General features: G+C 37.9%; 1 protein-coding gene across 2 annotated transcripts; it reads left to right on the top strand.

Annotated features, from left to right (window-relative positions):
* The first annotated feature begins 710 nt into the window (after positions 1-710).
* On the top strand, positions 711-7,601 carry MGST1 (microsomal glutathione S-transferase 1). Of its 2 annotated transcripts, none has more exons than XM_015867837.3 (4): positions 711-791; positions 3,374-3,521; positions 4,739-4,833; positions 6,570-7,601. In XM_015867837.3, exons 2-4 carry the CDS (start codon positions 3,396-3,398, stop codon positions 6,814-6,816), a joined length of 468 nt encoding a protein of 155 aa, XP_015723323.1. In that variant the 5' UTR covers positions 711-791; positions 3,374-3,395; the 3' UTR covers positions 6,817-7,601. The 2 variants fall into 2 exon arrangements, with proteins under 2 accessions (XP_015723323.1, XP_085399424.1); XM_085543298.1 differs by having other exon boundaries at positions 711-845.
* The last annotated feature ends 18,474 nt before the right edge of the window (positions 7,602-26,075 follow it).

Raw genomic sequence — 26,075 nt, 5'->3', positions numbered from 1 at the left:
CCTCCTTTCATCACATTCAGCTGAGTTTGTTAGGAGAGGCTGATGCCCGGCACTGAAGTTCCTTTATTTTCAGTCTGGCATTGCAAAACAGCACAATGCTTGTTAACTGCAATAGCACTGGTGGTTTCACAACAGAAAGAACTTTGCCTTCGGTTAAAGTTCAGATCCACCATCTGAAAGTAAGGACAGAATGTACTTAGATTTTAGGTGCTTTAGTAGTTGGCCAGTGTCTCTGCCAGTGTTCAAGAAATGTGTAAATGTGATACATAGGGACATGGTACATGGGCATGGTGGGGATGGGCTGATGGTTGGGACTAGATAACCTTGGCAGTCTTTTCAAATCTCAGTGATTCCATCTCTAATGAATTCTGCTTGCGTTGCTATCTTTGGTTTCCCTCTAGGGCTTTATAAGTAAGTCCTTACACCCGTGAAGGTTCAAACCGAAGTGTTTTTCATAGTTTATTTACTTTCCCATGCTATTTTCTTTCAGGTAATGCTGGCAAAGGCCAACCAAGCAAAGGGCCGCTGACAACCAGCAGCCGGGTCGGCCGGGAAGCCACAAGGCGACCCTGTGGCCCGCCAGTCCAACAACTACGCCGGCCCCAAACCACTCGCGCAAGCACACAACCCTCACGCTCTCGCCGTGCCCGCCTGCCCTAGCTACGCGCCCGCTCGGGACCCGCCTCCGCTCTGAGGAGGCGAGGCCAGGCGGGGCCGGGCCGAAGCGCAGTGTCCGGCTGCGAGCATCGGGCTGATCGCGGTGTACGCGTTCTCCGAGGGGACCTGGAGAGGTGCGTGGGAGCTGCGTGATGGCGGCTCCGCTGTGGGCTGGAGCGGAGCGGAAGGTCTCTGGGCCCGCCCCGGGGCTGTGCGCCGTGAAAGGCGGCGGGGTTTCCCCGGGCACAGGCTGGGGGGAGCGCTGGGGGCTGGCGGGGGACGGCGAGGGGGCGGCTCGGTGCTTGGAGCGCAGGCCGCACCATGCTGACGGGTGGTCGGTCTGGGCCGAGCCGGGCCGGGTTCATCCGCGGATCAACTCTGGCAGAGTGTTTTCTGACTCTGAATGTCCCAAAGGGCGCAGTTTCGCTTTGGCCTACATTAGCTTAAATGTTCTTTGAGTTCACAGCTCGGATTTGATAAGGAAGCAGGAAGCCTCACGACTTCAGCGTGGCTTTGAGCGTTTCCTTACGAGGTTTTGAAGGTGCTTCTGTGGAAAAGTGGTTGCAAGTTATGGAAGGGGTGGGTGTAGTGCCAGAGCTCAGGGGTGCTGTGGGGGAGAACAGAGCATATGTTGTGAAGAAGCTGGACTCGCTGTGACGCTTTGAAAAGTGGTGATACAACAAATGAACAGCAAAAGGCCATCCCGGCTGAACTTCAGCTAATGACAACTACATGGAGAACACACAGCTAGTTAGAACTGGAGCAGAATCACACGTGATGTGTATGCTAGCATAGTTGGGGTCCTAACGAGGGCCTGAATGTACCTGAAATACCTTCCTCCCTTTGCTTTGAAGAGCCTGGGCATGGGATCTAAGCTTATGCATTTAGCAGATCCAAACTTTTGTTCATGCTTCAGTGAGGTGTTACATTTCCAGATAAGGTTTCTGTCAGCTTTAGTAAACATATCACTTTAAACTTCCTGCAGTTGTGTGGGTTTTCATATGGTGTTAAAACTGTGAATTTTGTCTTCAGTTTTCCATCTTCCATTTTCATAGTGAAAACAAGGCCTGGGCTTGGGGAAGATTAAAGATGCTAACCCTACGAGTCATAAAGATGGATAAGTGTGATATAATTCCAGTGTGAAGAATACTCTTATGAACAGCTTCTCATGACTTGGCATCATAGTTCTTGAATATATTTTCAGTGTGACTTTCAAATTCAGTATGGAAAAATGCTCTGAAGCCACAGATTTGCTTTCTTCTTATTATTAATTATTCCCCCCCCCCCCCCCATGAAACCATGCATACTCCTTGCTGTAATAGAAAGTTAGAAATTTTTTCTCTGCCGTGTAATATCTTTTCTGAGTTGCTGGTTGTACTGCAGTGTGAGTAGGGAAAGAATGATGCTCCTTGTTCCATAACCCTGAGTCTCAGTTCTTGGCCCAGAGATCTAGTCACTCTTCTGGAAATGATAAAGGAGGGAGTGAGATTCTACTGATACATACTGCTACAGCCAGACCTATTCTGGCAAGGCTAGGTTTGTTTCACTGAGCAAGCTGCTGCTTACCTATTCCTGCCCTCTTCTCCACCAAGGAGCTGTTCTCAACAAGAGTCTTAATGCAGCTCTCAGCTGGTCCAATTTCCCTTGTTTGAATATAGCTGACAGTGACTCCTTGCTGTAGGCAAAATGAGATGTTACAACTGTACATATTATTACTGTTTTGTGACTATTGTTAAAATATAATAGGAAATAATGAAGTTAATCGTGACAAAAACAAGTACATTTATTTTGGTCTTGAATGAAACAGCTGGGAGCTAAGACATACTGGTTTTATGGAGTCCTGCTCACTAAATGTGTGATGAATTGGTGAGACTGAAGACTAACTCTATGTAGATCACAAATTAAATGTGCAAGGAGGCATGCTTTTCATTTTATACACATTCAGTCCTCAAAAGTTTCTTAACATTATGTTGTTGACAGAAGATACCACCTCCATCAGGTTTTGAGTTTATTGCAGCCTCACTGAAAAGAACCTTCATTAGCTTAAACCTCCCGTGATAAAGGCATAAATAGTTCTCTGCTTTTTGTTGTTGCAACTTAATCTTTGCCTGTGAATCATGCTAAAAGCAACTTCTAAAAACTGAATCTCAAAGGAAAATATGCATGTTTAACTCAGTTGGATCACAAGTTATTGTGTTGGGTAGGAAGAAAGCGATTAGTTAGAAAACTGAAATGCAGTTGTAGTTGTGTCATTTTGCAATAAAAAAAAAGGTAGGCAATACTAATTCTTTAAATGCTATAGTATATATATTATGTCATCACACTCTTTGTATCCTGATAATTGCTCAGGGAAATTCACTAGTTTAAATGATGGTCTGTAGCTGGTTGTGTTATTTGAGAAGTATTCTAGTTTGACTAAATTTTGTGTTACGCTCAATACTTTCATTATTAAAATTGACAGTTTAATAAGCCAGTGGAACAGAAGAGAAAAATAAAATGGTAATTTCTCATCTTAAGGTGTTAGATCATGTATTTCTGGAAGTGAATTGGGGAAAAAATAAACCTGTTTGAAACTAATTCCTTCGGGGAGCCAAAGTTGTGTTGTCATTGCAGTGTAGTGATGCTACAAAAAAGCCCCACCAAATCCATTCTATCAATCCTGTTGTCAGAACTTTAGGTTGCTCTAATGTCAGTCTAACTTCAGTATTTTTCAAAGGTCATCAGTGAGAAGTGCAGAAATGGCTAAATCGACCCAGCTAATTGACAATGAAGTCTTCCGTGCTTACGCTACCTATGCAGCTATTGTTCTTCTAAAAATGATGCTTATGAGCCTTATAACTGCATACTTCAGAATCACAAGAAAGGTAAGAGACCAGACAGTAAGGAATACTGTCTGGTATTACTATAAGATCGTCTCTACTGTTGCATTTGACTTAGTCTCCCCATCTCTATTCTTTTTAAACAAGAATTTTTCAGAACTGTGTTTTCCACTGCCTTGTGTATAGTGCTTGTGTCCAGGGTACCCAATTTGTAAAGCAAATAAAATGTGATGCGAGACTATGTTTTGAATAACCAACCATTAGGGTCAAAAAGGGCATATGGGTTAGATTTTTATGCATCTGTAGCCCTTTCATCCAGTAATTCTAAAGCGTTTTATATTTCTTAGTTATTTTAGCCTTCCCTTTTCATGTAGGTCATTTAATAAATAAAAAATGAGAGACAGGCTAAAAGTTTACATGGATTGATGATTATGCTGGATAAGCATATGAAAAATATAGTGAGGTTTATGAAGTGATGCAGAAGCTGCATCTGATTTAGGAAAGGGTGCTTGGAGAGCATTGTGTAGTTTGCCCTGTTCTTGGTCATTTCTAGGTATGTGCTACTGGCTGTTGTTGGAAACACTTGATCATGAGCTGAAAGAGTTTTGGATTTGCCCCGTGTGATTGTTTTTAGCAGATCTTCTGCAAGACAGTGTGTGCTTCAAAGGGTTTATTGCAGTACTTTTGTTTAAGTGCAGCTTTTTATTCTTGCTGGGTGAAAGAGAAAACAGCTGAATTATGCTGTTGTTCTGGATGTTACTCAGTGCCTTTGAGGTCCTAGTAGAACAGCATTTGAGCTACTGCTGATTTCAGATAGCGCTCTCAGCCGTAAGCACAGCTTAATATTGAGTTTAGTAGAGCACACAGACTGTATTTTGTTCAAAATAGAATGCAGATTTCAGATAACTGGTCAAGAATAGTGAGAAAGAGACAGTACAAGCAATAGGTTTTACCTTCCAGGTTCTGATATTCCTTCAGTTCTCTGGCATTGCTTCAGTCGTTTGCCATATCCATACATTTTCTAAGAAGTCATCATCCTTAATAAATTACATTTATTTGTCAGCATGTAAGCTGTGCTTGGGCTAGATTCAAGAGATCAGTAATTCATTCAATGATATATTGTCCCCTGTGCATTTAAATGCAGGTAAGTTATGTGGGGTTACAGAGGCATTAGTAGAAAGAGTGATCTTTGTATCAAGCTGCATTGACTAGAAGAAGTATCCTTACATCTAATGTCACTTGTATGTTTTTATTTGAAACAGGCATTTGTCAACCCAGAAGATCCAGCATCATTTGCTAAAGGTGATAGTGCTAAAAAATTCCTGCGGACTGATGCAGATGTTGAACGTGTACGCAGGTAATGCATGGAAGTATTAAAAAAATTATTTTAAGTAGCAGAATAGTGCTAAAACAAGGAATTAATTTCATCCTATTCTCTTTGGCAAGCCTGTGTGTGTCGCAACTCTGTTGCAATATGTAGTAATCTTTTACAGTAATTTGTCCAGGTGAACAAACTATTCCACATTCAAATGGTCAGCAGTAATACTAAAAGTAAGAGTTCATTGTCTTGCTATAATAGCTCATTGTTGAATAATATCCTGAGTGCATGGGAAAAGCAGTGAGGAGATGTAAAATACAAGTGTACATTGATTTAGTGTGAATAAGTGTATATTAAGTATAAATCAGTTTTCTGTATAATCTGAGCATGAGTTGCAATAGTTACATCTTTTGTTAAAGTGTAAGGGAAATAACAGGGGGAAAAGGAGTAAAATTATGTTAAAGTTGTGGAACTCCAGAGTTGTAATGAGGGCATGATCTGGCAAATGGTACTGTGTGGGAGTTGAAACCTGTGTTCTTTTCGCTGGGTTGGACTGGGGTTACTCACTGATGTATCAGTTGTATAGGAAAGTTGACCAGCCTTCTGGAAGAATGCTAATAATAGTATGGCAGTGTGCAACCTGCAGTGTAAGAGTTTTGTTTTGCATGACTTGTGGCAGAGTGTAAAGTGTACTTTAGTGGGCTAAATGTTGCAGTGTATTTTATTTAGCTATTGGCAAAAACTGTTCTGTTACCAAGATCATAACTTTAGACATAGTGCTTGGTATACTTGTGCTGACAAGGGAAGCTTTAATATTCCTAATACTTACTGTTATCATTATTCCTTAATGAAGCTTTTAGTTTGTTCTCTGTATTCAAGTTTTTACACCAAAATCTTGAATGTTTGAGTGTGAATGAGCTGTTCTCATTAAAACCAACATTCAAGAAGATCTAGAAGATAAGGATCAACTCTGATTTCAGAATGTCACATCCTTGCAGATGTAGTTCCATGAGGGCTAATGTATTTCTGTATGGCTCTTTTGGATTAAAATCTGAGAAAGAAGAATCTCATCTCAGTATGTAGGAAAGAGATTCTGAGCTTTCCTTTTATCTCCCTCTATTGCTTGAGGAATTGTTGTTTAACTTGCTTGTTGTTAAATGAAAATAGGTACTTTTTGTTGGTGAGTAATCCTTTTCTATTTGTAAATTTTAAGAAGACATCTAAGTCAATTTTAAGTCCAGGTGTCTCTTTGACTCAAATTATTTTGTTAGGGACGTGGCACTCACCACAGAGTCTCAGTTCCGCAGGATGGAGTTTTGTAAGACTCAAAGACTTTGCTGCTGTTTTTCAGTTGCCCATCAAGTCCCATAGTTGCAGTCACAGTCAGCTGGTTAATTGATGTTCAGTTGTGGGGGGCTGCAAGAAAATTGCAGCTGTCATCTTCTTTCTTTTGATGCATTCTTGCACACCAAGTTGCACTGATATATCTCATGTACATCCATAATGCTACTAAGATCCTAGAGAAAAATGAACCTTACAGTCAGAGGATCACAAGTATAAAAGCGTGGAGTGCACCAATAGAGACCAGAGTGATGTCAGGTGAACGCGCTGAAACTGTTTCAGTGTCTGAATCAAGTTCCCTCTGCAGAGAAAGCCAGCAGTGGTGTTATGGTCTTAACAGTAGAACACTTTGAAGATGCTAAAAAACAAAGGCTCTTGAAGTGATTTATTCAACAAAATGTAACGCTATAAAACAATTTTGCTTCTTTCCCCAGAGGCCACCTGAATGACCTTGAAAACATTGTCCCATTTTTTGGCATTGGACTGCTGTATGCTCTTTGTGGCCCTGATCTATCCACGGCCTTGCTGCATTTTAGGATCTTCGCAGGGGCAAGGATCCTTCACACATTCGCATACTTGATCCCTCTTCCCCAACCCAGCAGAGGTTTGTCTTGGGCAGTTGGGTATGCAGTCACCATCTCAATGGCATACAAAGTGCTGAGTAAAGCACTGTACCTGTAGCTGAATCATAGCTTCTGTGTATCATTCAACATTCCATGCAATGTTTCCCATGGTTAGTGTTTCGAATGAGCTGTCATAAGTTTTACAGAATGACCGGAATTCATTTTTCAGCAGAGGCTTTTCATCCCTGTTTAGAAATATTTCTTTTTGAAGAAAAAAATATGTCCTTTTTCCTGTATTCCCTATTCATGGACTGCGCTGCCAAAATATTAGATTGAATGTTCTGTTTGCTATTTGTCAAGTGCTTATGATTCTAAACATACGATGATGCTGTATTGATAGCATGTGTGGTAATTTTCTACAGATACACTATTTTTGGCTGTATCTCTGAAGTCTAAATCAATAAAGACAAGATGAAAAAAAATGTTTGATTTTTTGTTTTCATTTTGACACTTCTAACTGCAGCCGGCAAATAGAATGTCACTATGTATCAGAAAAAAAAATTCCAATCATACAGTTCTTTGAAGAATGCTTACCTTAATAATAAGATGTAGCCAGTAATACTAGGCTTGTTGTAAAAAATCTTTGATGGAATTGTTGTTTGTGTAATCCACTTTGGGATTAAAAAATGCAAACCGTTCTAGCTCCGTTTCACTCAGATGAATAGATTAAAGGAAAAAAAAAAGATATTTGGGTTAAACTCTGTTTGGTGTTACTGATGAAATTTTGAAGTAATTATTTTTGTGGAAGTTACACCATACGTAGGTTTTGTGACTGGATAAAGCAGATCCTTTGTAGAAGATCTTTTTTTTTTTCATTTTTGAATAAATTCATCTTAAAATGAGTGACACTTGCAAATATCAAGTAATTCAGAAGTGAATATATGATTAGTTTTGTATGTCATATAGTCATAAATATGCCGCTGATAGGAAGTTTTGCTTTTTGCTTATATCTTTCTGTGATGTGTTTGTTTGAAGTATTTTCTTTAAAGGACTCTTCCTGGTCTTGTTTGTTTCTTCATGTAGGTATGGCTTATATGATAGCACAAAATTTTGAGGAAAGAAAATAACCTAGAAATGACTTTATATCTAGTGTGCTGGTCATCACTAAGTTTTAAATAGAAGAACATGAAGTTAAGACGAGCTTTCTTGGGTAGTACGATTATAATAATGTCACATTTCCCATGAGCCATTTTACTTCAAGGAGAGCTGGTAGTGGCAAGAGAAGGGACCAGTCTGGAGCCTTAAACTGAGGCCTAAACCAATGACTGTCAATTATTACCAACTCAGATTGGACTGCCTGTGACTGTTCTGCATCCTTATATTGTAATTCCAACTTCTAAAACTGTATTTTCCTCATTTTCTAGCTTGCCTCTTCCTTCCACCATATAGAGGTAACCAAATTCAGCAGCAGAGCTAGTCTTTTCCTCTATCACCAAAAAGGTGCCTTTTCGGTGGAATGAAAAATGCAGAATACCAACTTCCCGACAAGGAATTCTTAGTAGGCATTTGCCTTCTTAATTTCAAATTTTTCTGCAGATTGTTTAAAATTGATTCTTGCTTTAACATTTGAATTTTTCTAGTATGCCTGCAGTAGCACTAGGAAAGCAAAGGTCCATGCATTCAAATAATTCAGTTGTTTAATACTCCTTGTCCTAGCCATCAAACAGCAGTGTGATCCAAAGTTTAAAATCAGACCTTAGTTCATTTACAGGCATGATAAGAAATGCAAATGTCAAAAGTTGTCCACCAGGAGTGATGCAGCCTAGTTGTCACTGCAAAATATATTTGGGAGCAGCTTTAAACTGCTTTTGCATCAAGTTTCTGTAGAAATCTTATTCTAGAAAGAAATACTCGGAGCTTGTCTTCATTTCCGTGTTATTACATTTGAAACAAAGCTAGTTTAAAATCCTTTCCATTTGCTCACTGTTATCAAAGCCCTGAACATACACTCACTGTGTGGTGAGAAGTAGGAAAGATAAACAGAAGCCCTTAGAAATACCTAGAGTAATTCAATATTATTCTGTGTTTTTCTTGCATTTATTTTAAACTTATATTTTATTTTCCTTTGCTCCCACAAACACCATCTGTGCATCTGGGTGGGGTACATGCTCAATCTGTGAAATCTGCCTTAGCAGATTCGATGAATCTCTGACTGCCAGCAACGTGGAAATATGTTACGTAGGTTGATCTGAAAGTAATGCCTCCTGTTTATTTCCATGGAAACTACAACAGCTACAAACAGCACAACAACTAGTTGTTGAAGGAAATTCTCAGCTACAACACCCTATTTTTTGACTTTGTCACCACCTTTAGCTATGCATTTTTATTCACAATGGGCAAGAACCTGTATGCCACATTCATAGAAGTTTGCACCAATGGAGTTGACGTACCGTTGCTGTCACCACTGCTGAAATGCACCACCCACCACCTCACTGTGCGTCTCCGTAAATGTTCAGCAAGCATCGATGAGTATCCTTGTGGAGGAAGACAATGGCACTTATTTGCTACATATGCAATTCTGTGTCGGATGACATTCTGTCAGACTGCCCCTCTGCTGCCATCTGTCACACAGCAACAAGATGTGATGGAACATTGGTAGGAAAGTTAAGTCTCTTCTGTCATACCAGCAACATCTACTTCTGGCACTGTGAGCCAAAATAGTAAAATAGGATTAATTGCTTATGGAGAAGACCTCGTAGAATTATTCTTTTCACCTGAGTTTTGCCTTGCTTCAGGCCACACATTAGAGAAATCTGCTGTACCTATGTCATAGCCAATTGTAGAACAGGTGTATACTATTAAAGACAAAAAGTTGATTTTCTGGTCTAAATTAAGTTTTCATCTTTTAAAATATGTTGATGGAAATTTAGGATAGTTTATCAGATTCTGTTACAAAGAATCACTAAATGAGATAATTTGTAACTGAAGAAGCAACTGGCTGCTGGCAGGTAGACTGCTTTGGAGTTGTTGAAAGTAGAGAAGTATTAAAAAGGCCAGAATGTAGGAAGAGTCAAACCAGTGCCCTGAAGGCTTCATTTTTGTTCCTTATGCTTGTTATTTCTACCACTTGTAGGCAGCCAGAGAAACTACACGTTTCTTTTCTCTCTACATTATTCCTGACATTTTATATTCTTACTTTTCTGAAGTGCGCTGTGGTTTGAAGTTGCTCTAATAGTTGACCAAAAAGTACCTTAAAATGCTAGCTGACATATCTTGACCCACTTAGTCGGGTTCCTTTCTGAGTGAATTTCATGGACTGCTTCAATTTTATGAGTATAAACAAGTGAGCAACTCCTTGGAATAGGTTTCAGCTCTGTGAGTAAATGCTTATGTGTTTTTAGACAAAGTTACTTTGTCCTTGTGGCTGCAGATAGATGCTCTATAACCGCTTGCTGAGAGGGCTGTTGACTGTCAAAGAGCTCTGAGCTAGGACTTGCCATCTGAGCATGGCTTCATGTTCTGTAATAACAAAACAAGTGTTTAAAACTATAAATAATACATTGGATGTTTCCTGGAATTCCTGGAATAAAGTCTATCAACTGGACTGCCTTCAGGATGCTTACTTCAAGAAGGTGGTCTGGTGCTTCTGAAATTGCATATCATCAAAATAAAGGATAAGAAGAGCTTAGGCATGTAAATCACTGTGGGGTTGAAAAATATTATGGTCATCAGAAATCTTCATTACTCTATGCTTAGCAATGTTTTTTCCTAGTTATTTACATAAGCCAGTTCAGTCTAGATTTTTTCATGAACATTGCTTGTAATGTATATCCTTTCTATAAAGCAAAAGATAAAAACTTTAAGAATAGCCTTTAAAAAGTAATTAGAATATTAGCTGTTATTGATCAGACAGTTTTTTTTTTAACGTATTTTTCATTTGAAGGCTGAAGTTTAAGAAAAAACCTTTCTCTTTTCCATTTCCATGCAAACCTTGTCCTCTTATCTGAGATCACAGAGAACATCAAATGCTCTGTGAAAAGTTGTATTGACATACATTAAAATAGTCATGATTAAATAACTCTTGATAGATGCTTAGAAAAAATCATCTTTGTGATTCACTTTAAGTGAAACCAAGTGGTATTAATTAAATACTGATTCTAGAACTTCCAAAACTTGTTTAGTAACTCTTGCTCAGAGATTTTGAAAACTAAAATAGATCATCACCTCCTTTAGTCTGACCTCTAGTGGAAAATATGCCGTGGAATGGCTGCCCTTGTGCTGAGGTTTGCTTTAATTACAGCACGTCTTCCAGAAAGGTGTGTGAACTTTAGTCAGAGACATTAGGAAACAGATATTGATCCACTTCTTTCTTTGACTTGCTTCTCTCTGAAATGCACATGCATACACACAGAATTTGGTCTTTAAAAATGGGATTTATTTATTTTAATCAAGGCAGTTATAAAATTATTGTGATGCAAGGAGGAGAATGAATGTCTTAAACAGGTGCTTTCCTCCTACAAAGCATCCTGCTTTTCTTTGCTGTTCACTCTTAGAAAAATAAATATAAAGCAAAAAGGATTTTGAGCCTCTTTCCACATGCACAGAAGTATTACTCTTATATTGTAAAAGTAGGTGTGAAAAATGTGAATTATAACATCTATTTTTTTTCTTTCCTGTATATTGTTACTAATTAATCAGGCTTAGGAAAGTATATTATGGTGAATAAGCACACAGAAGAATGTATTCTTCACAAACATATGCAATGTATGAAGTGACCATGATCATATGTCATAAATTCTAAGTAATAGCACTGTGAGGTAGGGCATCACTTGCCAGCCTGGAATGAAACATATTGAAGTGCATGCTTATAAAAGAGTGGAAAATAACATCTCTGGCACACTTTTCATCAAAGCTTACCGAGGTATATTCTATATGGGCAGGGGAACGGTGGCTGACTTGCATTAAGTAGTCAGCCTCCATGCCTTGACACGGCATTTCCAAATTCTGACCTGTGTGCCAGGTGGCTGCTTCCTTTGCCATGGAAACGTGTTTGAGAGTCATTTATTTTTGTACATTAAAGGCTGTTATTTTAGCAATGGCCACATAACCTCCGTAACGAAATGCTTTCATCTCTAGTTCTTTGCTGGTGGATCCCAGCGCACATCACCACTGACAGTTAACATCTTTCTTTTATTCTATGTCTTACATGTTCTGGTGGACTTTTGAGAGTGCATAAGAAGAAGGAGTTCCAAGAAGCCTGCCTGTCTTAAAAGAGAAGGAAAGAAAAAAACAGAAACAAAAAAAAGGAGGAGGAGTGTTTGCCTCATGGGTACTGCTTGTCCAGTGAGGAGAATAAATTTGGAAGGTAGTGACAGTCCTTTAGAAACAATGAGGAGAAAGAGTGAGAGGGATATTTTTATGATAGCTCAGTGCAGCATGAAGTAGCAGACTCAGTGTAGCCTACTAACTGAAGATTAATATGTTAGGCATTTTCAGAGAGGTGTGCAGCAGTCTGCTTCTTCAGTTCTATTTTATGGACTTATTTTCTCAAGTTAAAATAAATTCACATTTAAGGATGTTTTTCCTTGTACATGTGGTCATTGTATATCCACAAAGAGGATTGTTAACACCCCAAATCGGACTGGAAACAATCCATTGGCTAGGTAAACTCAATAGCTAGTTCTGTTCAACTATCTGCCTCATAAGGTACCCTTGTGGCATGCAGACCACATTTAGGAGATAGGAGTTGACATGTAATTACAAATAATAGCTTATAATACTGTCTTTACATTAATGGCACTCCTACAGCATTGGCAAAGATTATTTTATTATTATTATTATTAATACTTATATATATATATATATTATTTTTTTTTCACAGAAATTGACATAATTCACATATGATGTGCTTACAGATGTATGGCAAGGTTTCCCTTTCCACTGCCATACGTTTGTGGAAAATCAGGCAAGTCCTTCAAAGCAAGGATGAGTTTTTCTAGGAGCCGAATGGAAAGAGTTCAGCTCTGTAGGTTGCTCCATGTTCCTTGAAAGAATTTCTGTGCTTCATATCTGTAACTCTCAATTTAGAGCGGAACTGTGGGGATCAGTATAAGTGAATTGTCACAAAAGCGCTCAAGGTAGGTTAAACTTATTACTCTTTAGGTACCTAGTAGACCTCTATATCATTGTTATAAAGCTAGAAGTTCATCTGCTTCATCTTTTGATAGAAAGTGACACCTCAGCTTTCTGTAACTAGTTTGCAGTTGTATTTTAATGTGAATGTCTGCAGCCATACAACACAAAGTTGCTTACCATGCGTCTTTCACAACAAAGTAATTGTGGTTCAACTCAGAGTCTGTATTTTTGACAAGGAGCAGCTGCCCAGCATGACATGGAAGAGGCCAGTGCAGAAAGTTGCACCTCATCACTACCAGTGTCCTTGGTTAGTAGCAAAATATGTATACTTTTCATGCCTTAGGCATACTGATATTTGTCAGTTTTATTATGGGTTTTAAATAAGTTCATTGTTCTCTATTCAGACATCTGTTTCACTGTGGAAGGCCCAGCTATAAACTTTTTTTTCCCCTTTTTTTCATCCCAGCTGTTATCTCAAGGGAAGGTCCTACTTCTACAATGTGTGTACTCCTTATGTGAACGTCTATTCTGTATGCTTACAGGGTGTTTTTGTAAGAAAGATCCAGTTCATTACAAATTCAGGTGATCTTTTACACTAATGTTAACTGGGAATCTGCCTCTAGTGCTACTTAGCTCAACTGTTTTCTTTCCAGCAGCTTGGAGTTTGCTGTTGATCTCCTCTTGTCTGTTTGGGAAGAGCTTAGTACTACTGACCTGCCTTACTGGCTGACAGATGGCTTATTTCACTAATGTTCCATGAGCACTTCATGATGATTGTGATGAAATGTTCATTTTTAGAACTTAGATCTTATTGTTTGCTCATTTGGTGAATTTTTGAAAATTCTCTTAAACTGGAATTTAATTTTAGTTTCTGTTGATGCTCAGCCCTTCAGTTCAGTTTGATATATCTATAGACTTTCAAGGTAAATGAAATTAGTTTTGTTCTTAGTTTTCCATGAGGTTGTTCTACTCGTGAAAGACTGAGTGCAGCTTCTTTCTTTGTGTCTGAAATTCTGTGACAGAGACGTTTCTTTAAGACCTTTTCTTTTATAATTAGCTTATTTTGAGTAATTTGGTTTTCTTAAAACAAATCAAACTTACTTAAATGAGTGATTCTTAGCTCTTCTGTTTTGCTTCATCTTTCTAGTTTGCCAAGATGGAGTTTAGTGTTACGTACATAGCCATTATTAAGTTTTTATGTGTTAGAAAATAATAGAATGGTCAGGGCTTCTAATTATTATTTCATTTCAGTCTTCTCCTCAACCTGTCTTCATTGCTGATAAGAAACAAACTAATCTTTCAGATCCTTGGTCATAGCAGTAGATTTTTCCTCCTCCTGCTATTGCTTAATTTCATGAATGTTACCACTAGATGTCCCTCTTTGGCTTTTCTTTTAGGATTCTGATCTGGGCTTGTGAAGAATAAAGTAGCTGTGTTCTACAACTCTGGCATGTTGAGTTGTGGGGGAAAAATATTTTGCTAGCTTTAAAGAACTAATTTGTTATAGATATTAAGGCTAAGTACTGTCTCTTTGTACTAAAAAGCCTTTATGGGGAAAGTGACCTTTGTGAAAAGTGTATATTTAACCTATGGCTGAAGCATTCAAATGTTTTGTTTTGTTCTACTTTTTAAATTAATATGGCACCAAATGACTGCAACGTCTAAAATCTTCTATTGAGGTTTCCATGGAGCTATGCAATTTATCTTTTATTTGCTTGCTATTGGTTTTCTTAAATAAATATATGTTATGGTTTGTATTTAGTATTTAGCAGCAGGGTAATCTGAGAAAGGCTGAGGCTGTTCAAAAAACATAGTAAAGAAGCAGAAACAAAACTCAGAAGCTTTGTATATAGAACTGACAGAACCATGTTACATGTTCTGCCACAATATCCAGAGGACAAACACAATGCAAATAGTTTTATTGAAAGCACCTCAATAGCTACAGAATTCAGCTTGGGAATTGAAAGGTACTGTAACAAAATGTTTTTATTTATACAAAACTGGGATGCCCTCTAAAGTAATGTCTACACAGCAGATTTACTTGTCACACCAAATGCCAGGGAAGTGGTGGGGGGCATTTTTGAGTGATCCACTTGGCACAGAGGTGGAGTACAGTGTCAGCATAATGAATGGGACCTTGCTTGGTGGATGGAAAATATTTTAAACTGAGTTTTTATTTAATGGATTTGAACTTTTCATGCCCAATTACCCTTTTTTTTTTTTTTTTTTTGATAAAAGAGAACAACAATAATAATAATAAAGTGCAAAGGTTCATTTTCATTCTAGAAATGGGGAAATATGCTTGGAAAGCTGTCAAAAGACACAGTCAGAACTCAGGAGCATGGAGCAAGGTAGCTAATACTCTGCAGTGGATGTCCATCAACTTCTTTTGTGGCTTTTTATATCCTTGTGAATGGTAATTTGATGAATTGGAATGAGTCATACACAAAGATGGATGACAATACAGAGTTGGTTAGGATTAGAGAAAGTATGTCCTTGCAAGGTGGCTTATATGATTTTTTTAATATGTTTAGTTGAGTCTTACGTATGCAAGAGCTATAGAGAAACCTGCAAGAAGAGGTTAGTGGGATTTACGGAAACCATTCCTGCATTTACAGAAGTAAAGCAGGAATGTAAGGAGGATGAAGAAAAGCAACAAACCCTATTAAATCAGATAGGTCTTTGAAATAATAACCTGTTTTCAATGAACTTCTATTGTAAGAGTTTTTAACTCTAGTCACAGGTGCATCTAGAAGGAGAAGCTTAGCCCAAATGCATGGACCTCTGCTAAATAAAAATATACTTTTATGAGTGAATGTAATGAGTAAGCACACATCTGTATATTACTTCTAAGTTCTCATCACCATGATATCTGGGTAACAACATATTGACAACAGAACTGATTCAGAGACCAGTGATTCAATGAAAAGGTTCCCACTGGCTTTCACAGGCTTTGTGCCTAGACAAGTAGTCTCAATCACATTCCTTTCATTTAATGAAGTATGTGTACAATAGAGTCTGTATTAGAATATTTACCTCAAGCCACAGATAAAATATTGTATTGTAAAATCTCAGGAACAACAACAACAAAAAAAACCAACAACAAAACTGTCAGATAGTTGCCACCTTACTTCAGGTTTAACTCTGCTATAACTACATCTAGAAGTGGCTGGTCCATTGTTTACTTATTCTTGATCACAGCAAGAGCCGTATTGATGGTTGGCCTTTGACTTGGCGTTACTGATGGCTCATATGGTGCAATCCTCAGCAGGGAACATAAGAGAGCACCACTTTAAAATGGATCCTGCTGGCCATGTGGTGCTGTTTTGTTCTGTACACTGCTAAAAGGGACACGGTCAACTTGAAATCTAGTCAATTAAAGACAAACAGGCTAATAGGAGCTTCATGTCCCTAAGTCCTTTTGCCATTTTCTGGGGGTTTGCAGTCAAGAGGAGCTTATTTTAAGTGTATTTTTCTCATTCATGTTTGCCATTTTTAATTTTTTTTAAAATTTTTTCCTCATATATGTGCACGTATGTTTGTGTGTAAAAGCATAAACCATGCTAAAGGAAGTACTTGCTACTTCACTGGCATCAAAATGAGTGAGTAGATATGAGTAAACATATAGAACAAAAAGTGAATAATCTACACTTTCTTTGTGGATTTCGCAAAGTAAAAATAAAAGTTATTTGTTTGTTTTTTTGTTTCCTGAAAATGTAAATGCTTGGCAGCATGGAATAGATAAAACCCAGTGGGATTTTTAGCAACAACAACAACAAAAAAATGGTCATTTAAAAAATTGAATAGAATTCTAAGATCTGAATAAATATTTTAAAAACTCTTTCTGAAACAAACTGAACAACAAAAACAAAAATCAATAAATAGTATTTCTCTGAATAGAGATATCAAAATGTTATTTTGTAAAATATTACAATTATTTTTACAACAGACACAATAGATATTCTGTACATTTAGCTATCCTTTTCTAAACTTCTCTGTCATCTAGAACCACCCCATGTGGATAGTTCTGACTTGGTTCTAACTTTTAAGCTTCTGCTTGGAATTTTAGTCTGGGATAGCTCAGGAAGGTCTGAGTTCAGTCAGACAACAAGGTCTGTATTGAAGAATCCACGGGGGCCAGGCAAGGCTCATTTTTAGGGGCACCAGGGATTCCTGGTGGACTGCATTGTGAACTGATGGCATACAGCTCTTTAGTGTGAGTGTGGTGGTCAGAATTGTTGATATACGATACTAAAATTCCTTCAGGATGTTTTCTATCCAGAACTCTAGATGACACCTATAGATGTACCCAAGTACTTTTGACAAAGGCAACAAAACAGGTGGGCAGCAGATAGGACATTCACTGAAGACCAGTGACTGACTGACTGACTGACAATTGAGATAGCAACACTAGTCTCGGTCATATAATGAGACCCATCTCACAACTGAAATAGTTTCTCAGGTGCTAGTATAGTTACTGCTTCTCTTTAAGCTTAGGTATAAACTTTTTTCCTCATCTGTTTAAAAGTATTAAAGTGAGACTAGCAAACATGCTGGAGAGTGATGTGAGGTCTCTGTGCTGTCAGTGAACTTGGTGTGGGCAACAGAGGGTCCATTGCAGCACTGGAAGAACTGGTTGATGGAGTGTTTAATGATGCAACACTTCCTTTTGTAATGTGTCTCATTTGGACACCACAGCACATCCTGTTTGTATTTCATCTCCTTCCCCTGGTGCTTTATCTATGTCTACTGCTTTTGCATTTTGACCCAAGGGACTTTTATTTTAATCATTTGCTTTTACTACCTGAACTTTCTTGTACATACTTAATATTACTTTACTTGTGACTTGAACATATGGAACAGATATTTTTAGTTCTCACAGTTAGACTTGATTGCTTAAAAGATATATTTTTCTTCTTTCAAAGAAGGCATTTAAAATCTCTTACATTTTCACATGCTACCCAGAAGGATGTTTAGTGTTGACCAGGAATGCATACAAAGTGAAACCATTTTGATTTTTTTTTCCTTTTTTCCATTTTTTTTTTTTTTTCCCCCTCAGCAGGACAGTAACTAAATTCAGTGAATGAAAAAGCTCTATCGAGTGAAGATCTGATGTTTTACAGCCATCTGAGCTTCCCTGGCCCAGTCATGGAGCTGTGCTATATAGTTCCATTACAAAAGCACCAAATGCTGACAAGTAGGTTTCATTAGCAGAACCTTAATAATTTAGTGAGAATCTGGTTACAAAACTGCTAGATGTCTCAAAGAAAGAGTAACAATTCCTTGCTTCAGCTCATAAAAGCAGAGAGTTATAACTGGAGCACTAAAAGGCTATATTTCGTCCATATCTTCTTCTCCTCTCTCTCTCTTTTTTTTTTTTCTTCTTTTTTTCTTTTTTTCTTTTTTTGTCTAAGACATGTAATATCACAGAATCACAGACTTGCAGGTGTTGCAATGGACATCAAGGGATTGTCAAGTTCAATGCTCTGTTGAAGTGGGTTCCCTACAATAGGCTGCACAAGTAGGCAACCAGGCAGATCTCAGATCTTGAGTATCTCCAGAGAAGGAGACTCCACAACCACTTTGGTCAGCCTGTTACAGTGCTCTGTCATCCTTATCATAAATAAGTTCTTCCACATGTTTGTATGGAACTTCCTATGTTCATGTTTTAGACCATTACTTGTCCTATCACTACACACCACCAAGAAGAGCCTGGCCTCATCCATTTGCCTCCACCTCCCATTAGATATTTATAAATAAATCAGACCTGAACAGACACAGGTTGCATGGCCTTTCCTCATACGGGAGATGCTCCAGGCATTTATCATCTTTCTGTCCCTCCACTGGACTCTCCCTAGAAGTTCTTTGTCTTTCCTGAACTGGGGAGCCCAGAACTGAGCACAGTATTCTAAATGTGGCTTCATCATGGTAGAGTAGAGGGGGAGGATCACCTTCCTCAACCTGCTGACCACTCTCTTTTTAATGCACCCCAGGATACCAATGGCCTTCTGGGCTGCAAAGGCGCAGTGCTGGCTCACGATCATCTTGTTGTCCACCAGAACACACAAGTCCTTCTCTGCAAAGCTTCCCTCCAGCAGGTCATCCCCAAATCTGTACTGATAGTTTCCTCCCCAGGTGCGAGAATCTACAGTTGCTCTCATTTAACCTCATCATGTTCCTCCCTGCCCAACTCTCCAGTCTGTCTAGGTCTTACTGAATGGTATCACAGATTCTGATGTGTTGGCCATTCCTCTCACCTTTGCATCATCAGGAAACTTGCTGAGGATGGACTTTATCCCTTCATCCAGGTAACTGAAGATGTTGAACAAGACCGGACCCAACACCAATCCCTGTTCATGTGTTTCCAATCTCCAAACTTTCATTAATAAAGGAATGATAGGTTATTAACACACTAATTACTAGAATTGCCTATATAAGTTGACTGAGCTGTAGATCAATTGCACATGCTTTCACATTGTCAAGTATGAGGTAAATGCTCAACCGTAAGGTAAGAGAAATACTGACAAAAGGCCAAATGACAAAAATAAACAGCAAAAGTAAATGTGGTACTTTGGATTTGGAATTTGGAAAACTGCTCTACTGTGACATATAATGAGTTGAGCTGCCTTATTTTCCTTAGATTTTGTTTCTGTCACTTTTATTATTGCCATATTAGGCAAGGAACTGTATTTTATCATCATGGAGATTTGTACAGAACCTAGCAAAACAAGGTCAAGTTTATGATGGAAGCTGCAATTTTAATTTGTTGCTATAGGTGGTACTGTAATATTAATACATATTATTAAAGAGAAAGAAATAATGAGCATGAACATTAAATAAAAAGAATGGTAGCAAACAAATGCTGATGTTCCAGCTGAGGTCATTTTTAAGATTGAAGGAGATGTAGTGGCATTCATGTGATGGCTTTTAAACAGGTGCAGGTCTGTTAGATGTTTTGTTTTCAGATTTCCACCAAACCTCCCAGAGCCATTGGCTAGATCACGCCCTACTCCTTTCTCCCAACCTAGTCATTGTCTGTGTTGAATGCCCGAGTGCTGCAGAAAAAGCCGGTGCAAGATGACTAAATAATATTGAGATAAGGTGTGAAAGTTAGAAGACACTTTCAAAATGGGAAATGTTATTGATAGATGTAACCAAGAAGAGTTCCAATAAAGTGCCATGCAGAATACATCAAGATTTAATTTTCAGTCTTCTTCAGCCTCATCTTGAAGAGGCTTTCCTCTCATCTAGCTTTCCTACATCACAGTTTTTTACTCACAGAGTGGTGCTACTTAGTTTTGTTTCATTTTATGGTGCTGATGCTTTTAAAGTCTACTAGTAGTAGTCATATAGTTCAGAAAGGAACCAAAACATAGTAAGGCACAAGCCCCTTCTGAGAGAATTCTGTAAATTTCTCACTTAAAATTATTAATTCTGGTGTATTTTACTTTGGCCAAAAGTGTGAATGTCAGTATCAACTACTCCAGCTTTTCCTTGGTTTCTAAATTTGGGAGTGCAGTGACATAAATCAGTATTCAAGGCAGCTGGATTTTCTCAAAGCTCCTATTCTGACAGGATAATGCTGACTGATCTTCTATAGTGGCATCCATAATAACGCATTCTCAAAGAACATTTACTGTACAATAAAGGTGATTCTTTGGGATGTTGAGGTCAGCATGGGTCTTCTGGCTTGTTCTACAGTGTCAGTGTTTGGATTTCTTACATATCATATGGGCTTTGAATTTCAGAAGAACAAATAATGAAAGAGTGTCTTCTCTTTATGAATTTAGAAAGAATTAGGAAGGGTATGAGATGCACATTATCAGCAGACACGCTCTGTAGAAATACATAGTTAACTTTTATAGCTGTACACCCTGATGGAAATTTGGACTATTTTCTGTCAGATAAGCAATGTTGGGGGGTTGGAAGGAATTAATTTTTTAGCATGTCAAGGAAGACACCTGAAGTAAAAAGACATAACAAAGAATCATAAAATAATTTGGGCTGGAGGGGACCTCTGGAGATCGTGTAGGGTAACCCCCTGCTCAAAGCAGATCTAGACATGAACTCCTCCAAGGATGAAGATTCCACAGCCTTTCTTGTCAAACAAAAGCCTTGTTATCAAAAGTTAGCTACCACCAGAGCTTTTAAAAAATTGTATAACCTTGTCCAAACCTTGTGATGAGGATGCCTAAACTACCAAGGTGCCACTGTGTGTGTACAAAAGAGCAGGCAGAAGGTAGCCAGGAGAAATGCCAGTGAAGTTTTTGGGGCTTAAGTCCCCATCTTAAATATTTAGGTGTGTTGCCATGAGACAGAGAACTGCATTCTTTGTAATGCATCCAGGGTGCCATAGCATGGAGGTAAGGGAATACCTCTTGAGGAGGCTGGTAAATGGAAGGTCCAACGGAACAGAGCTTATTGCTTGTGAATTTGTGCTAAATCATTTGTAGTGAAAATGAGAATGTAAGTTCACTTCCCACCTGAACCAGAGCCTTTTTTTCCCCCTTAGACTGGTAATTTTGGATCTGATTTAGAAACCATGAGTTACTTAGACTTTCATTGCTTAGTCGGAATTAGCCTTTGACCTTCACAGCAAGTTGGCCCTGTTTGGTAAAAAACAAAGATTGCTAAATCTATACCTGCTTTGCTAATATTCATTACAGGATCTCTGGAACAGATAACTCTGTTAAGTGTACAGTAGTTCCCTTGCATGCTACTATAATTTTAATAATAATAGTAGTAACCATCTTTCTATATGTGATTATGCATTTCAGTATAGACAAAATGTAACAGAGAAGGTATTCCATAATGTAAAATATTTATTGTATAACCTGAAAGGTCTTTCTTTGTGTGGTATGTGCAGTTTTTCAGATACAGTTAGGTTTACTCAGTGCTGCCTATAAAATATTTTTTAACCTTCCCTTTCAAAATGCATTCCACTGAATCACTATAATATCCTTGTGAAACAAACGTTTGGATTTTTTTAACAACCAAAACCATCATTTCACAGGGCTTTATACAAATGGGAAATGTAGTTAAGATTTATTTATTATGTAAAATGGCAGGGATTATTATGTTTATTACTTTTAAATTGCACAATGCTTTTACATTAGGATCAATTTTAGAACACAGGATTAGCTAGTATAACTACTGGCAGTTTGGGTGCCTTATTACCTTCTATTATATTCTGAAGTAATTTTCATTTATTTAATTTAAACTTCTGTCATTCTGCTTTTTCAAGCCTTAATGTCTCAGTTTCTAAAAATCCAGTTGGTGTTTTCTATCTACACTGTTAAAGAAGTGCTGTTATTAAGTGATTCGATGGCTTGTTTAGTCCCTTGACTATTCCAAGGCTCACTTTGCTTAATTTAACTACTGTACTTGCAGCTCCCTTTCTTTCCCCCCCCTCACCCGCCCCTTTTTTGTTCCTAATTGTTTTCGGAGTACTCAACTTCCTGTGGGGAATCAGTCAGCATGCCAGACTTCAAAGAATTCGTTACAGTAGACCAGTTTGGCAATATGCTAATTTAATCCTATTTTTATATCATTGTACGTGGTTTCTACGCAAACAAAGACCATTTTGGACATTAGCTAGAGAGCGAGGTCTATGGAGGCTTTTTATTATCTCTGATCTTCTTGGAGAAAAAAAAGGAAAGTAACTCTTAACTACTGGAGATGGAAAGTACCTGTTGGACTCCATTTAATACAACCTTCTCTTAATTATTTGCATCATTTTATTTTCTTTGCCCTGGTCCTTCAAGTGAACCCATTTAACGTGAATTGGTTTTAAATCAGTGGTACCGAGGTACAGCTCATGCTGTATGTACATGCACTGGAAATGTGGGGCTTACAGGTCTCACCTATGCAAATCTTTGTGGGTGCACAGAACGAACATTTGTGAAAAGTAAGGAACATTTAATTAAACAGTTTGGACCTCTGAATTTTTAAGAACAGTGAAACAGGTTCAATCTGTAAAGTTTTTAAGTGTTCTGGGCAAAAACATTGCACATATAATTGCATACACATTTACTGATACTGTTCCATTAAGCAATCAAGCACCTGACAGATGACTCTAGGAAATGCGTATGAAAATGAAGTACAGGTTTATTCACATATGCAATTTCATGACTGAATTGCTTAGAAGGATCACTGATTCATGTTCCTTCATGGATGAAGTTGCAGAGTGGTTTGGGCATAATCCAAGTGAGATTTTATGTGTTCTACTTTAACATCTCACATCATCTCAGTCAAGTCAATGAGGTCATCGTTCCATGTTCATCCATAGTGGCTGTGAGCACCACTGAATCATCTTACTTTAAAGATTTGGTCTGGATCCATCACAGAGCTGTGATTAGTGTTACTTCTGTTGAAATAACACACAGTTTGTTGCCAGCTTTGTGCTTCATGCTGGTTGTAGGGTAGAAGATAGATGATCTGGCAAGAAGTATAACAGGATGACTTTTTTAACAAATTTGAACTGGCAGAACAAGTTTGTTTCAGTTTGGTGGTTTGGGTCTGGGGAGCGTAGCGTTTTTGTAATGTTATTAGAGGGTAGTGTCTTGCAGAACCATGACCTTGGATTTATCATCTATCTATCTGCTAATAGTTGAGAATCTTCAGCTTTGCACTGTGCTTATTTGATGACAGAGAAAGAAATCCTTGCCAGATTCTATAAATCTTCAGTAGAGTCAGAATCTCATTCAGCGCTGCCACTAGCCTTGTGTAATCGATGTCTTTGCAGTTTTTGATTATGGTAATTTCATTAGTGATACTGTTCCAAAATGGCACAGATTGATTTTTTGCAAGGGGAGTCTTGTATACAAGAAAACGACAGGAATTCTTTTATTCTCATAACCATTTTTCATAATCAAACTGTGAAATGTATTTTCAAAATGCTCTCTCTGTTTAAGAAGGCACTTCTGTGCTGGAGGACTTCAGGCATGAAAGGAGAGGCTACTGTGTCAGCAGAGGCTGATGGCAGAGGCAACGAGCTTGTGGAGTGCAGAGACAGGTCATAAAATGAAGAGTTATCAGGAATCTCTTGCATGTAACGTATAATTTTTCTTTTAGAAGACGGTGAGCATGAACTTAGTGTAGAGTGCTGAAACAAGGACCCTTATGTGAAGGCTGTGCTTCAGTCGGGGGGGCTACAAAGTGAATTCCTGTTTTCTTCAGAGGGAGCACTGTGCAAATGCTGGAAAGGCCAATGTAAAGACTAGAGCTGAAGATTTTCCAGCTACTAGATGAATACTTACCTTGGTCTTGTGACCCAAAATGAGACTGGATTCTTAGGGGTTTCCACAGACTGAAGTCTGTCCTTTTGGAAAATCACTCAGTCTGATCTATTGCTGTGATTTGTAGTGCTACCTTTTTGGATGAATGTGATCTAAAGGTGGACTTTTGGTTCACAGACTCAACTGAGAAAAGGAAAAATATGTTGGGTAGTTCCCAAATGGAATTTTATTTGGGTTTTCCTATTACAAGGGAAAAATGCAGGAGATGTATAAACCTGTATTTGCTTTTTAAAGGGGATTTAACTCCTTTAGTTCTTATAAGAAATAATATATATTGGTGGATTTTAGAGTGAAAGAATGATCTTTAAATATCAGATTGAAAAACCTTAAAACATTTTTAATAGCTTTTCCAGACTATATTTCAATTATTTTTTATAGCCAAAACAACTATCTTAACTCTATTCCCTTGGTAAATAGTTTCAGACTCTCTAAAATGACATTTCTTGGTAACTATAGTAGTTGGTGTCTATATGCATTACTCCAACACAGTATTTCTTTAAGAAATACTCATACATTTAACAAAACTTAGAAGGTGGAGTGACGCCTGCATATTCAAAAGATCAAACTATAATAATGTCTTTGGAAATGGAAGATAGCAGACTTTCCAGTAGCCCTCATTAGTGGAATTATATGGTTACAGCTAAGAAAATTATTATCTGAATATTACAGATGGTTCAATGGCTTCTTAGTGCAAGGACAGAGGAAAAAAATCGTAAGCAAAACATGCTGGGAATGACTAAATGAATTTCTTTTTTCCCGATTTCTAGTAGAAACAGCAGAAACGGCTCCAAGTCAAAATGTCAGATTCAGATAGCTGCAGACCTTGAGGCTAATGAGATCTGGATCTGTATTTTGTAGCTTGGATCCATAGTTTAAAGTGAATTTAAGATCTAAATTTATATGTGTGATGCAGTTTAATATCATTTGAGTTTTAGGTTCTGATTCCAAAAAGCTCTTAAACTGATCTGAGGAGCTTCTGAGGAAGGCAATAGAATGTATGTCTCACATTTTGCCCGGGTCTAAAATGAGAAAGATGTTGTATTCTTTATGAACATAAATGTACAAAAGAAGTGTCTGTGTTGTAGAGCATAGGGTAGTAAAACAACTTCTTTCATAGTAAAAGTTTAGGCTTTGTCCAGTAGATGTTTGTTGTTATTTATTGAATTTTGCTGTATTGATTTCTGTAACTCTGACCGTTTATCTTTCTACAGCAACACACATTTCAGTAAAAACTCTTTTGGGGGCAAAAGGCCAGAATGAAGTCTTTGCATGGCTTATCTCTAAAGTAGGAAGTGAGAGACTCAGAAGTTGCACCTACAAAAATCAGTGGGGAACTGTTTGATGTCTCTCTTAATGTGCTGGGTTTAGATTACTTTGTGAGTACAAAAAGGGTGAAAGGTTTGAGGTTACTTTCAACTAACTCTTAGGATCATGATTTGTCCATGGGGTAGTTTTTAATGGAGCAGATGCAAGAGGATGAGCTATCAGATGCAGTGTCTTGAGGCTGAAATTCAGCATCTGTCCACAATAAGTGTGTATGTTCCAAAGATTCGTGATCTTACTTTCAAAATCTTACTTTTTTTTGGTCACATATATATATAATTGTATATATAGAGAGAGCTACAGCACGGGATAAATTTTTCCTTCAGCTTTTGAGCTCTTTCAATATATTTTCTGTAATACAAAGTACAGGATTTCCCTTTTTAATTTTCTGCTAATTATGCAGATGTCTCCAAGATGTCTTAATGTGGAACACTAAGTAACATAAAGTGCAAGATAATGTCACAGGAGTATACTTGATGCAAGGGATTTAGCAGGTACCACTCAGTCTTGGGGTCTTGAAGTACATTTAGGAGAATTCTTATTCTATAATAGTCAGTTAGCAGTTCCTTTATTTACTATATCCTGAATTATCCATAATTTTCTGCTGAAATGCTAAGATATA

This window comes from Coturnix japonica, chromosome 1 (assembly GCF_054131305.1).
Source record: "Coturnix japonica strain WE chromosome 1, WE-NBRP24, whole genome shotgun sequence".
NCBI classification, from domain to species: Eukaryota; Metazoa; Chordata; class Aves; order Galliformes; family Phasianidae; genus Coturnix; species Coturnix japonica.
Note: the sequence above shows the minus strand (reverse complement) of the source record. Positions and strands in the feature narration are given on the sequence as shown.